The sequence below is a fragment of the Poecilia reticulata genome, chromosome 15 (assembly GCF_904066995.2).
Source record: "Poecilia reticulata chromosome 15, P_reticulata-male-v2, whole genome shotgun sequence".
Taxonomy (NCBI): Eukaryota; Metazoa; Chordata; class Actinopteri; order Cyprinodontiformes; family Poeciliidae; genus Poecilia; species Poecilia reticulata.
Window position 1 is genome coordinate 15,215,654 of NC_088844.1, and position 15,765 is coordinate 15,231,418.

General features: G+C 40.0%; 1 protein-coding gene across 24 annotated transcripts in view; it reads right to left on the reverse strand.

The window, feature by feature from the left end:
- Positions 1 to 9,690, reverse strand: part of kcnma1a (potassium large conductance calcium-activated channel, subfamily M, alpha member 1a) — a 166,117-nt gene extending 156,427 nt beyond the window's left edge. For 5 of the 24 annotated variants that reach the window (XM_017308927.2, XM_017308926.2, XM_081616495.1 and 2 more), the window contains exon 1: positions 8,292 to 9,683. In XM_017308927.2, the coding sequence (XP_017164416.2) occupies positions 8,292 to 8,582 (291 nt within the window). In that variant the 5' untranslated portion in view covers positions 8,583 to 9,683. Of the gene's footprint in view, positions 1 to 8,291 lie in introns of all 24 variants that reach the window. The other 19 variants (XM_081616491.1, XM_081616490.1, XM_017308918.2 and 16 more) reach the window with 12 other exon arrangements.
- Between the last annotated feature and the right edge of the window lie 6,075 nt (positions 9,691 to 15,765).

Below are 15,765 nucleotides of genomic sequence, written 5' to 3' on the forward strand. Positions count from 1 at the left end.
AGCTCAGGGAGCAATTTTAAACTCATGCAAAATGATTGTTTTCAATCCGACCTCCGTAAGGTTCAATGTTTCAGCTAAACTGAATGACATTCATTTTCAAGTCTTGCCATATTTCGTGGGCATTGACTGGGGGAGAGAAATCTCAAAAGGCATGCAAGCTTTTGGGAGGCACTGTAGTAATCCACCTATTCAGACCCATACATGTAAATGCAATCGCAAGTTTTAGTTATAGCAGTGCCCTAATAGGATTAGCATTTAATTTCTTCAATTACATCTGGAATTCGAAAAACTCATGTGGGATGAAGTGGGTGAGCTGGGCCAAGTCAGGGTGTGGTTAGTGAGAGGGACAGCTGACGGTGGAGGGGAGCGTGCTGCTCTGCCAAAGTTCAGCTGGTCTGGTGCCAAGCATAAGGGAACACACAGACTCACAATGTCTCCTCTCTCCTTCCATTGTCCATTTTACTTGAGGGGTTAATATACTGAAGACCCAGGCCATACATTCAGCTATGATCAGGCTACACCGAGAACCACAAATGTAGCAAACGCTGGGCTGGGTTTGATTAATTTCACTGCAACGTAAGCCAGGCCTTAGAGCACATATGTCAAAGTCAAGGCCCGCGGGCCACATCAGGCCCGCAAATCAATTATCTATGGCCCCCTGAATGATATTTAATTACTATGAGAACCGGCCCGCAAGCCAGAGCCGCCCGCTCGTGTTTTGCCCGCAAACACTACATTTCCCATAATGCAACGGTAGCCCGCGAAGTGACTACAGCGCACCCAAACGGCTTCATTATTCATCAGCTCAGAGCCTCACCCCGAACATTGATGAACTTGTACAAAAGATGAGACACCTCCAAGTATCAGGCTCAGCCTCAGACAAGTGAGCATCACAGAGCAGTAACGTATTTTCAGTTTATAAGTTTCAGTTAAATTTTTACATTTGTTTCTACAAGACGTGATTTTTCTTTGAATGAAGAATTGTTTTGTCTGTGTGCCATATATTTTTGTATTTTATTGTATTTATTTTATTGTATTTATTTTTCAGTTGAATGGATTCAGGTAAAATTGCAGATAAGAGCCATGAGAAAGAATACAACTGATTTGATTTATTTTTTTACTTTACTATTTGAAAGCAGTGATCGGTAGGATCATAGAGCAGCACAGTAATGCATTTTCAGTTTATAATGCATGCACCTTGATTTATGCATTTATCTTGATATTAAGAAACATATTTTGTTTTTAAAAACAATTAAATTTGTTGCTGTTTGCCTCTTGAAAAATGTTTTCCCTTGAAGTTACTGACAGAGCCATAACAAAATATTGCTTTATTCATTTAATCGTTAAATAATATACACTGTGTTAGGTCTTGGTTCAATAGGCTATGTGCAATCATTTCAATATGTTTTAATAAACATTAAACCAGTCCGGCCCTCGGCTTGTAGCAAATTTGTTTTTTTGGCCCTCTGTGTATTTGACTTTGACATCCCTGCCTTAGAGCATAGAAATCAATAACAATCTTCCTTTATGGAAAATGCCCAGAGATGATTTAAAGATCACCAAGGCTGCTGTATTTCATTAGAAACAACCATGAGGTAGACTTCTAAACCACTAGCTCACACAAGAAGAGAGAAATATGGAGCCCAGATGCCCAATGTATGCAATCAGTGAGCAAACTTAAATTCTAAAACCCACACTGCGTATAATTGGTACTTACTACCCAAGTTTACATTTCCAAAATTACTACATTAACCATGAGAAACCAAGAGTAGGACATAAATCAAAGTTGTTTTTTTCCTCAACATCTGCATCCCTAATATTACAACAAAAAAACCAACAATATTTAAGCAGATCCTAAAGTTAAATCTCAGTCAAAGAACTATAAATGCTGAAACTAAGACTCAAATGTGTATGCAAAGAGCAAGCAGTGGGGGAAACAAGAAAATTGTCTCTGTCTTGAAAATCTGCTCATTCTCTTTCACACTGTGTCTGCACCACATTTAAATAATTGTGATTTTTGAAACAAGTGAGCATCCCTGTAGTCCTCACAACAGCAGAAATTATTGTCCTGGAAAAAAGAAACAAAAAAAAATTGGTTTGCTTTAATGTGATATGCGGAGAACGTATCCAAGTATTACCATGTCAACCTGAATAGATTTGAAAAAGTAAGTAAATCTGTTCAGGCACAGCCAAAAGCACATCTCCATCACGGTTCCTCTTCTGTTTGGACAGAAACTGCTTTACAATTCTGGCAGCTGGTGGCTCTTAAGTGCACAAAGACACTGTGTGATGCACCCTCAAAGGGGTTGAAGAGAAACCAGAGCCGTGTTTGGATGGAAAATGTCCTTTTTGACTTATACAGCAGATATGTGGTCTGTCCACGTCTAGGTCTAGTTGACACCGTTGTGGTTCAGTGTGAACAGATCACTGTTGCCTCAGAAAACCCAGTCTTCATATTACAAAGCCACAGATGCAGAGTATTTTAAAACACCAAAAATCAAGATGTTTATGGGGATACAAAATCAACTTTAAACTCAAGCCAAATTCATAAAGGGATAAGTGGAAGCTGCACGGCTCGGCAGCAAAATAGGCAGATCGTAGATAGCCATTATTCTGTGACATAGATGTATCCTGCACAATTCGCTGAATGTCTTCCCATGTCCTTCTGTAACTTCTTTCCTGTCTGGTTAACGTGATTAAGAGCCACTATAACCAAAAACTCATAATACAACATGGAACCATGCAAAAAATCTTATACGTAGTACAAAAACAAGCAATTCTGCATTTTCTCTGCCATTTCTTTGTTTTAACAATCCATCTTGGCAACACTTCTTATTGCCAGGAAGTTTAAGTCCCTTTTAAATAGAGCCACACTTCTAATAAAAATGTATTTGTGTATTGAGTGGGTAGAGCCAATGAAAAAAATTGCAATGCTAAACTGACTATTCTGCTATTGGCTCTTGTTTGGCGTCATCAGTTGTAATGGAAAAAGAAAAAACGCAATTTGAAGAAACAAGACATTTTGGTAATTAAACAGTTTGTTAAATTAATAAACAGGGGTTTTAGTAGCGTGTGAGAACAGAGTACAACCATAACAACTTGAAATGCTCCTTCTGCTCATGAGCTGCAGGATGACGTTCTGCCCTTCAACCAGCATTTGTTGCAGATTGACAGGTGTGGTTGCATTAGTCGCTCTGGTAGAAGTTGCACATCTCATCTGACTCCACGTGTGTTTAGTAGGGCCGAGGCAGCAGAGACAACAGGGCGGACATTCAATCATCTCCGCTCCAAGGTTCTGGAGGAAATCTCTGGTGGTTTTGGGGATTGTCATCTTTGATAATTAATTTTGCTCCCCAAATCATAACACAAATTTCCCTACAGTAAGTGATCAATTTATTCACCTGGTTATCTTACAACCAGTTTCTCTGTTATGTTACATTCCAGCTAATATATTGTAAAAAGCAACATTAAGAAATTATTCATTTTAGCATGTTGCTTTTAGTGTGTTGCATAATATGCAATTTTTCAGTTTTTTTCCCCCCCCAATTCACTTTATGGGTAGAACATGATGTTGCCACTCATAATGGGGCTTTGAGGAAACTGTAACTGAGTCTCTATGTTAATTCCCATCCAAATAGGAGGCATCACATAAAAACACTCACAGAGGGAGCAGGATTCAGAGAGGATCTCCAAATCTCAAGAAAGGAGAGAATTGTAATAAAGACTGGAAATAAACTCCATCATATTCATTTACAATTTATTAACACAATGTTTACAGAACGACTTCCTCCAGCGTTGGTTCAGAATAAGTCGTCTCTGGCTGCAGAGTGGATGCTGCAATATTGTAGCTTACCCAGGAAACCTGAGGATGAGCGCTGGCTGGGGAATAACGGTGAATCGGATTACACATGTGGCTGATGTGTGGTTTAAACCAGCATCTCTCTGTAGTGAAACAACTCACTCACTCACTTGATTTTTCTTGTGGGGATTTTTATTTTATAATCACTCTAGGTGCACCTATTGCTTTAAATCAGTCTTTTCCCGCCTTCCCTTGTCTCTTTCTGTAATAAAACAGTTCAGTTTTACATAGAGTTGGAATACATTTCATCATCAATTTCTCCTACAGCACTTAGCGTTGCAGTAATAAGATGGTAGCACCTTTTAAGTTTTATTCTCAGAGGTTAAACTGTCCCGATTCCAAGAACTAAAAGCACATTTCACTTTGCAACAACCTTTCCTTCTTTCTGCATGATCGCTCCGCCATGTGCTTATAATCCTAATAGAGATGAAGGCCATTATAAAAGAACTAGGAAGCAGCTGTGTGTCATTGACTTGAATCCAGGCAGGGGACACTGCTCTGAAAACCTTTCATCGTCCTCTCACCCGCCGTTTCCACATCTCCCCTCTCTCTCCCTCGGAGCTCCCACCTCCATTTCCTCGCTTCTGATTCCAGGTTCCCAGTAACGGCGCAGAGAGGCGGTCACGGCCCAAGGCCAACTATGCATCCTGTATGAGACACTTGCCAACTTCACCGGCTGCACCAGTCAGCTGAACAGGGATCCAGTTTCACCCGTCTTAATGCTCCTAACAAGCCTTTTCCCGCTGTAGCCAAGTGTCAAGCCTTCCAAAGTCACCTAACAGGATGACTCTGCCTTCCCTACAAACACACACAGGGGGGCGGGGAACCAACAGGAACAATCGGTTGTTTTTTTTTTAACAGTTTCTCTTCATTTCCTAGAGAGAAGAGACGACCAGATACCCACCAGCAGCCACAAGATGGATCCCTAATTATATCTGCATGGCTCGTTTTCATCACGTTACGAGCGAAATAGTGAAAGGTCTGAAGGGTGACATGGTTTAATGCAGTTTTTGACGACGACGTCCAAGAGTGTAGCAACAAGACAGGGAGAGGACAGTCAAGAAGTGACTAGTACACAGTGCAGAGCTAGTTTTATGGTGTAAAGGAAAGCTGAGATATAAATATTTGCTAATGTTTTGTTCAGCACTGCAGATACCTTGGTGGACTCATCGTGAAAGCCTCAGTTAACAGATGCCACTGTGGTTTGAGTAATGCGTTTGTTCATCCACCTATTCACTGGATACATCCGGTCATCCCTGCAGAGTCATGGGGAGACTGGTGCAAATCTAAAGGAGTCACTCTGACTCTGACTGACTGCACTCTGACTGGGTCACCAGTTCATTACTGGGCAACACCAAGACTCACAGGGCAAACAACTATGCATACGCACACACTCATACCTAGGGGTCACTTAGAGGAGCCAACTCAGAGTTACCTGGAGAGAACTCAAACATGCAAGATCCCCAGCAGGGATTGGGACCCAGGAATGTCTTGCTGTTTGTTTTTATCTTGTGGCATTAACCTATAATATGTCACTTTGGCAAAATTAAAAGACAGTTGCAAATTTGTTTCTGAAATGTGTATATTATAATATGGTAGGTACACTGCTGAAAATATTCACTCGTCTACTCAGAGACATGTGAGCTTCAGTGACATCCTGTTCATATTCATATATTCATGAGGTTTAACATGAAGTGAGTCCACCCTGTGCAGTTATAACAGGTTCAACTCTTCTGTGAAGGCTTCCAATGAGTTTAGAAGTATGTTGCAAAATGCAGCTCCAGGACCAAGTGCATCTTTTGTAGCCTCTTATTAGAAATAAAAGGCGTTTTTTAATATTTGAAGAAGACACAGTTTAATAATTCCTTTGTTTTAATAAATACCTGCATTGTATCTCTGCAGCAGAAAGACCTTTCGTCAAAAAATATAAATAATCTTGATTTTTTTTTAATGTTTTTAAACAAATATCCAGTTTTATATGCTGGATATTTTTCAAACTTTAAATATGACCTTTTTATGAGGGTCATGCAGAATTTGTGGCTCTTTATTTCTTTATTTTCTTCCTTCTTTGAATAGTAAAGGTTGCTGAAAAGTTGCTCGGGTCAACAACCTGTCAGCAATAATGCAGCAAATTATTTTTAAACTTACAAAAATTATGTTCTGCTCCTTTCGTTGACTAAAACTTTGTCCAACGTTACCATCTACAGAATTGTAGAACAGGTTTGCAAACTGAAACACTTAGTACATTATGCAGAAATGTACCTCCTTCAATCAGACTGATGGATAATGACAATAATACACGATATCAAACCTGAACGTTATTTTAAACCATGCAGAACCAGCAGTAGTAAAAGTACATATGGGCATTAAAGAGAACTTAAAACAACCTGTAAACCAAACCAAGACAAAAATATGCTGAATTGCATCAGTTACTACTGAGCCAGATTTAGGAGAAAATGTGATATTTTTTTTTATTATTGTTTGACAAAGATGCTCTTTATGCTCCAACCTGATTATTTCAAAGAAAGAAACAAAAAAAGGTCAAGAACACCTAGCATGAAGGACGCAGACAGGATGCGACAAGGACACAAAATTTAAATCACCCCCCCACTGCCCCCCATCAGTCTTCATTTAATCAATCATTCCTTTTTTTTGTTCTAAAATACACATTTTACACCCTCACCATTCAACAGCTCCTCGATCCATCCAGGGGGACCACTCTCACTACACGCAAGTGTGTGAGTCACACATGAACTAAATGTGAATCAGCTATGATTCATCCACCCCAAGCAGGCAGCATAACAGGCATTCCGCCTTATTATCCTATTTCCACATTACTCCTGCTCACACAATTTACCTTCAGCACTATGCCGACATTTAAGGTAAAAACGCATTCCAGCCAAGTGAAAAGCATCAAAGGGGGAGTTGGCACACAGAAATTGAAAGCATTGGGGAAATACCTCTTGTACGGCAACCACCACAACTTCTGTGACTGGAGCAATGTGGCTATTATCAGGGCACCGTCAGGAAACCGGGAACCAATATCTGATTATATTAACGTCAGTCGGTCTGCACCAATACAACAACCAACAGTGGGGACTGAAAAAGAAGTGAATTGAAAGGCTTTTCAACCAACTACCACCACAGACCTCAAACAAGTGATGACGCATCTTTACAATTACAACAGAATGTAAAACAGCCAACCAAGAATAGCCTAATGAGAATATCAGATGTTTTCTACACTCCTGTCATAAATGGGGTTGTATTCAAAATGAGTGTGTTGTGTAAATGGCATGAATAAATAAATAATTGTGTCCGCAACTAGCGGACACAATCAGTGACACTAGCTATATTAACCAGTTGATATCTATAAAAATATCCCTTTTGAATTCAGCCTTTTAATTTTACAAGTTGACAAAAATAAATAAATAAATAAAAATCAGTCAAAAGAAGTCTTAAAATAGTTTGGTCTCATCACAGATGTACTTTAGAAATAATAGTTAAGGAATTAGCATTTAGTAACAAATTAGCTTACTAATGATTTCAGACATTTTTTCCCCGCGCGTTCTGTTTTTATTTTAATCACGCAAGGTTTGACTGGTGTAACTGTAAATAACCACATTTTCCTTGTCAAATTTCACAAAGGACACTTGGACCCGATTACTCACAGACATGTACCGTAATAATAAAACATTTGTTATTATTGATTGAACAATAAATCCTGTTCTCAGCAAAAATAAATAAATCTCAAAGGAGACCTGAAAGTTCTAGGAAGTTATTACAAAAACAGAAGTAACCTCATATCGCCAAATGCTTTTTGCATAACATATAGTTCATTAGCATAATTTTAGGTGTTAAAAAAAAAGAGGAAAAAGTGTTTTCTATTTTTAACTCTGAAAGAGCAAAATTTGTATTCTGTTATGACAAAAAACAACAGGTTCTATGTCATATGGTTTATTTTTATTTTTTTACTTTTTCATTTCCAGCTTCAAAGCATGCATGGATCATTGAGCAACATGTCCTCTGACCTGAGAAAACCTCTGTATAAAAGTGAAAATGGTGGAAACCCCGACACCTCCCCACCCCTGACAAAAAAAAAAAAGAAGGTAATTCTCCCTAGGGGTTCCTATAACCTTGAGCCGCCTCTGCTAGTGCAAAATAAAATGAAGGAATCCCTCTGCTCTTATTCCACCCATATCCCTCATGCAATATCACCCCCTTCATGCCAGAGTGGGGAGTAAACAGCCAGAGGAAAACAACAACCACGGTGTGTTCACAACTGCAATAGGCGCCTCATGTGTCTTTATATCGTCCAAAATAACACCACAATAAAAATTAAATAAATAAAACAATCCCATTCTGACTCCCACAAGCATGTTGCATCAGTGCTTCTGCGTGGTACACGATTGCTCACACAGTTTCCAGCCATTACCTTATTTTTTATGTTGCAGTGGCAGCAGACGGTCCACAGATACTTCAGGGTCCTCCATAGCAGGATGATGAAGAGACCCCCGAAAAACGTCACCATGGAGGAGGCGAGGAATGCCCACCACATGCGCTGTCCATAGTCGTCGCATGGCACCTCAGACGTGTAGGGGATGACAACGCCTTCCATCTTGGATATTAAGATCGAAGAGTCCGGATTGTTGTTGTTATCGATGCTGCTTGTCCTCATAGAGCTGTCGCTTCCATGGGGATCCGTGCCATGTGCCTCGGCTAGCATTGAGGAGCCTTGGAGAGCCTGTGCCAGCGTCCCCAGCCCCACTCACCAGCCATATTGCTTTAAAAAACAGAAAGAAAGAAAAAATATATATATATACAGCCCCCCCCAACCCTCTTTATTTTTGCACTAGATTTTGACAGCCCCACCAGATTATCTTCATAAATATATAGTTTCTAATGCCAGAGAATTGTTTATTATTAATGACGGTGTGAGCCGCCGCGCACGCAAAGCAGACCAAAATAGCGCCTCGGTGGCCCCTTGGAGTGAGGCATTTAAATCCGCAATAATAACGACGAATCTTAGGCGCTTCTCATTCTGAGGGGCTTTTCTGCCTCTTTCACGCCATATGCCGTGACAGGGACGGCGTCGTTTGCAGCCGCCGAGGCTGCTGTTGCTTTTTTTTGTTTTTTCTCCTGATAATGCAGACACACAAACAGCAGAGGATTAAAAAAAATAAATAAAAATAAAAAAAACAATATATATATATTTTTTTAAAAAAATGTCCCCGGCTGTGCTCCTTCCTTAGCCGTCTTCCATTCAGGAATCCTGTCGATCAGCGCGGGTGAAGAATCGGTTTGAACTCTCCTTCAGTTGGCTGTAAAAACGCTTTGCGTGTAATTCAGTCCTTAAGGTTGAGGGAGGAAGGGGGGGGAAAACAAGATAAACGCAGGTCAGAAGACTACATATTCAAACAGGCGGTTTAGGTTGTCGGTTCTGCGTTAAGGAGAGGACTGGCGCGCCGCTCGGGTGGATGTCGCTGCTGCCTCCATTCGGTCCCCCTGCAGCCCTGGCACGGAGCGGCCAGCTGAGCGAGCCTGTCAGATCCGCTCCAGAGGAGAGGAGAGGAGAGCAGAGCGGGGGGGGGGGATTTACAGGTAGGAGGGCGGAGCCAAGCGCTAATAATAAAGACGGACAGAGGAGCTGCGAGATCGCGACGATGGGTTTTTTTTCTTCTTCTTCTTCTTCTTTAAAAAGAAAAAATTAAATAAATGTTCCAGGAGCTGAACTGGTCCCTTACACTGCTTTGGCTGCTAAACTGCGCCTCTGCGTCTTTATTGCACGCCTGTGACGCACGTCGCAAAGAAGAGGCTGCATTGATCAGTCATAAATTAAAGGGTTATATCTTTGCTTTATAAACATCAAATGATGATCGTCTCCCCACGCACACAAACGCAACAGTGCCCCGAGTATTCGGCTGGCGGATGGGGGGGTGGGGTGGGGAGGGGTTAACATTGCGTTTATTTCTCATCAAGGATAGTGCTCCTATTTTTCCAATTACTGAGATTGTGGCTTTTCACCCACGGAGTGGGTTTTCATTTTTTTAAATTAGCAGAGCGAGAGAATGAACGTCCTTCGTGATCAATTAGTGTAAAATGCTCACAGTTTTAGCCTTTATAGGAGGTCAAAACAGGTGTAGATTGGTGACGACGGTGAGGCATGGCTGACAGTAGTTTATGGCTGCTTGCTGGAAACCTCAAGTATCCAGTCAGTGTAAAGTATACGGGGTAAACAGCTGACCCTGAAGAACAACTGACCGCGTCAGAACAAGACAGGTGCCCGTGCATCTGTGGCAGAAGGGTCCAAAAGTTCTCCAGGCTGTTTTGGCAACAAAAAAGTAAAATTGTTCAGTGCATTGTTTACACAGGGACACTTTCATAAATCGGAGTATCATTGAATACCATTTAATTTCAGTTCTTCAGATCAAAAACAGAGTTCATTCTACATGCAGAATTGCACATTACACATAGGGTTATGTCATGTATTTATTTCTGATGTCAGTTGCTCATAAAAAGCCAAACGTTTCTCAGAAAATTATAATATTGCATAATAATGTGCTATGGCCTGAACGGGAACCAAGTAGGCCTGGGTTGATTCTTAATAATAATAATTGGGTACCACAGGAAAGTCTTAAATGGTCACCGAGAATAAAAACGAGTTCAAACTCCGTCAAACATTAGGGACCCATACGGGGGTTTCTGAGAGTTGTTCTGTATCAAACATCTATTGGCAGTAAGCATGGGTCCATTAAGTAAGCTTCAACTGGTCAGGTCTGGGGCCTGGTTCCTATCCATACCTGACCCAAATATAAACGTTAGCTGGATCAGCGACGGCCTTCACAAAGGACTTTTCACAAACAGGAACAACTGGAGTATTAACATGACTGTGAAGCAAAGCCCATTTAAAAGTTAAGGAGATCTTTACAAGGCATATAGACAACAAGTTCTTTATTTTATTTTTGATTTTCTGGGAAACTGAAATTTAAGTTTTTGATCATGCCTAAAATATGTGTGAGTATGTAATGAGCCTACAAAGGCGTTAAGCTGACGTGTAACTCAACTTGAATTTGATAATATTCTTATTTAGATATGATATAGGGATTTATACATAGACAATTATCAGTATAATATTAACACTCAATGTAAATTCTCCTCGGTTTGCCTATACAATTTTGAACCAGCTCTGTCTTTAAACACTCATTCTCAGGCGTAAATGTTCTGAAAAGAAAACACGTCCAAGTATGACATGCATGCTATCAAATAAATTTATTACCAAGGAAATATTAGTGCTTCCACAAAAATAGCTCGCCGTAATGGCTGGCTGTCATTTAAACTAGGAGCAGATATGAGCTGTAAAACATGTAAGGCAATCCGATATTTGAATTACAGCTCTTCAGAGTTATGACTCCATGTGCGAGTGGTTTAGCTCCACATAAAGCAGGCTGCTGATCCGTCCCGATGTAGCTGTCCACTGTTTGGATGCATGTTGAATATTACATTTTGGAGTGAGAACAAAACCTAAAGGCAACAAGTTGGTTGAGTTTCAAAGTTTGATTTGCTCCGCATTGTAACCTCTGAATATTTTCACTTTGTCAAATCACTGCCACAAACTTCAAGTTTAGACAATAGACTAACAAACAGTAGTGCAGAATTGGAAAATGAAACATGCTTTTCAAAACTGATCAAAAACATAATATCTGAAAAGCATAACATGCATTTGTATTTACTCTGACTAGGCCATTCCAACATATGAAAAACCCTTCGACTGAAGATGAGCAGCACCCACAGCATCACGCCACCATCGCCACGTGGCTCCATGGATATGCTTCATTTAGGATGATTTGTAGTGTTAGCTTTACTACTATATTACATGCTACTTTGCATTACCAGTCTATCAATTGAAATTTGTGGTCGTAAAGCGACATAATATAAATATCTAAGAATGTAAACAATTTTGCAAGGCACCGTATGTTTGGTATTAATTTACCACAAACAGCAAGTTTAAAAAAAAATTTATGTTCCCTTCAATAAAATATCTTAAATTATGCTCACAGTGCCAAAATTCAGTCATTAAAATTAATCGTAAGCGTCACAGGGGAGAATTTCAAATAATGCAGAACCAAAGCCCAAGATTGTAGACGAGATGGCAGGTCTGTGACAGCATGGCATTTCTAACACGCCCAGAATCACAGGAACAACCCACATCTGAATCCCTGCTGCTGGACTGAAATTAGGGAGAGGAGGCGAACACTCCAACAATAAGAGCCGACACGAGCGCAGAAAGGCCACGGCGTCCCAGGCGCCAACTACAACGATCTTCCTTCTGTCAGACTTAAGACTTCTCAAGTTCAGTTGAGCTGTCAGCAGCTGTCTTGAAACAGACACCCCAGCTAAAGGGTTTGAGGCCCGACTTCTTTCTAAAAACAGGCAGGAGGGGACTTAGAGGACATAAGGAATTGGGACATGGCACCACACAGCTGCACGTAACAGTACAACAGATTTAGAATGTTATTAGTGACCAAAACCTTGTGCAACCTTCTCCTGAGAGTATTAAGTGACATCAGACAAAATGTTCCTGTAGACATGCGGAAAACCCAAGTAGACACTTTTTGATTTGATAACGTGGCTCATATTGGGAGGTGCCGGGTAGTTTCTTGTTCTTGCCATAAAGAACTCGACAGGCAGCTGGAGGGTCGTCATTCATTGTGACATTATTGGCCAGGAGACCATGTGACTCATGCAGCGCTCAGAGGAGTTAACCCCAGGCTAGAGGCGCTCAATCAACCAGCAAGATATGGCACAGCTCCAGGCTGTCCAAGTGGATGAAAAACATTTGGAAATATAATATTTTTTTTAAGATTTCAAAACTGAGTGATGTTTGTTATGCTCCTGTAGGCCTGAAAATTCACTTATCATTTGAAAGACGGGTAAAAAAAATAAATAAAAAATAGAATGCTGTTACACATTTGTTCAAATAAACAGAGGGGGAAAGTCCATCTTTAGAGAGGAAAAATAGAACGCAAACATGCAATGAAGCTCCACAAAAAGTGTAGTAAAGTAAGAGCCAATTTCCTGAACACACTTAATTACACTGAGCAGCTGATACTAATTATGCTGACAGATTTTTTTTTTAAAACCTCAGAAATTAAACAGTGCCTTGCAAGGATGGTTTAGTTTTTCACTTAATTATTCATGTGCTCCGTTGTGATTTTGTGTGACAGCTTATCTATCGCATTCATTCATTCATGTCTCATTTAATTCACCACTGAGAGGCCAATACAAATAGGAATAAAAATATAAAAGTGAAAGGATAAGGATACTTTTTTTCTTCTTAAACAAAACCTTGAAATTATTGTCAGGTTTCTGTAAACCATGTCAGCCTCCACTCTGAAGTCTTTTCCAGCGTTTAACAGGTTTTCTTCCAGCATTGTTCTGTATTTAGCTCCATCCATCTTCTCATCAACTTTGACCAGCTTAGCTGTAACTGCTGAGAAAAAAAATAAAATTCATTTTGATAATGTTGCCACCGTCATGTGACACCAATACCCATATTAATGAAGTGTATAAAAGGAGGAATTTTACAGTAATCTTATTTGATTACTCTACCATTACTCGTCTTAGATTACATATATATAGAAGGATGGTTCACCATTTCTCTGTTATGCCACACAACCCTCCTATCCTGATTGGCCAGCTTGTTACCAGACCTGCTTGTTACCAGATCTGATTCAACACATTACTATAGTGTCCACTGACCATTTTCTATTTTCAGCAACACTAAGAGTTACCGTCCCCTTCACCTGAATAAAGACCATTTACTTGTGTTTAGCACAACTTCCCCTCAGAGCCAGAGTGCAGCTGCAACTCCACACCTGTGCGCTGTAGAAATTATGCAGAGGAGCTGTTGGAAAACAAGCTGCAGGAGGCATTTTGTGTCTAGAAGAGCCGTTTGCCAAATTATTAATAGGCATCAATCATGTACTGAAACTCCCAATGTTGACAATTTTGAAACCATCTCTCTAGGGTTTATTTTGCCATCGGTCTCAAACTCACATTTTGGTATCTTACAGGTTTACAGATTACATTTTTGTCTCATTACTGCTACAGTCCTGATGTCCATGTCATCTCCACTGGTTGTTATTCCCTCTTGCTTTCTTTAAATAAAATAATTGTCTGCTTTCATTACTTTTACAGTAAGCAGCAGACTTGTAAGTGGTTTGGAGCCATGCTTCAAGGATTCAGTCCTTCAGAAACTGTGTCAAAATCCTTAACACCCAATCACTTTAACGCCTCTGTAATCTTACCTTTGGTGCCGTTTGGATGGATGGATGCCTGCTCCAACACACCTGAATCTAACGAATGCATTCCCTCGTTAGCAAGTCACTCAGCTCTGCAGAGGCGTTCATGTGACTCAGGTGTGTTGGAGAAGGGACATCCTCTAAAAGCTGCAGGTTAGTAGCTCACCTGGGCTGGAGTAGGACATGAGGAGAAAAGCAGAGTTACGTACCACATCTGTTAATAATACACAAATCTGACATCGTTTGTGGGTCCACTTTGGTCATCTTATGTTGTTTGATGAGACTTCACTTGAAATGTTTGACAACAGGAAAACTAATTACTCTGAAAATTTGGTGTATTATTTTGCTGGCGGCAAACTGAAACCCATAATGAAAGAAGCCCCACCGGTCCTGGTTTCATAAGAAATGAGGTACATTTTTAAATTGGCCCAGGCTGAGATCTACAGACAGGTTCTCCCAGCTGACCGGACCTGTTAATATAAGACTAGAGTTTTTTTTTTTTTTTCCCCCATCATGAAGTTCATTTTGTATCTAGTAAACAAAGAAATAAACAGACATTTTGAAGAATAATTACTTTTCCATCCATTCATTGTCTTCCGCTTCTCTGGAGTCAGGTCGCGGGGCAGCAGTAAATAATTACTTTTTTCGTCATCTCGCAAATCTGGGCTATATTGAAAAACTAATAAGCAGCTCAATTTGCAGTTTGACACAGTCCATGTAGGAGATACAGCACATATGAAAAATGGATTCGGATAAAAAAAAAAAAAACAGATTAAGGTTTTGGCCTTGAAAGCAAAATGTTACGTTGTGGAAAATTAATACACTAACATGGTGGTGACAGCATGCTGTGGGTTTGTTTTTCTTCAGCAGGGACAGTTATACTGGTCAGAGACGACTGTAGGATGGATGGCATTAGAGGTCAATGCATGAAGAAAACCTGTCTGGGGTATCATACGAGTCAAGTCTTGGACAGACGTTCATTTTCCATCAACATAAACACAGAGCAATAATGGAATGCATAATTAAAAGCATAGTCAAATTTCATACTTGATTCCAAGTAAGAATTTGTGACAGAATATTGCAGTGGGACTGAAAGTTGAGCGGTTCCACAAACAACCAAACCTTTGCTCTGGTAGAGATATATCCCTGTAAGCTGCAATTGCGTGAAGACTGACCTACAAAGTTTTTAACATAAATACACTCCACATTTTCAGATTTTCTTTTTGTAAAACAAAACAAACCAGGTATCACTTTCCCTCCAACTCACAAACACTACTTTATTTTGACCTATGAACCCCAATAGTATAGATTCAAGTTTGTCCTAATGCCATAGAACCTTTTATAAATGCAAGACTTGTAGATGCAAAGTGTTTCTCGTTTGCTTTTTTGAAACCTTTAGAATTTGCTCCAACAAAAGATTTTTCCAGTTCCAGCACGATTAAATACAAACTAAGCACGGGGCATTTACAAGAAAAAAAAACTGCATACTGGTATGCAATCTTAAGAGATTGTGTAAATGGGGAGCAGAAAATTTGGATCATATAAGTAGCCACAGCTACTTATGTGACTAATATACAGTTAACCTATATACTGTACTTGGGATGTAAG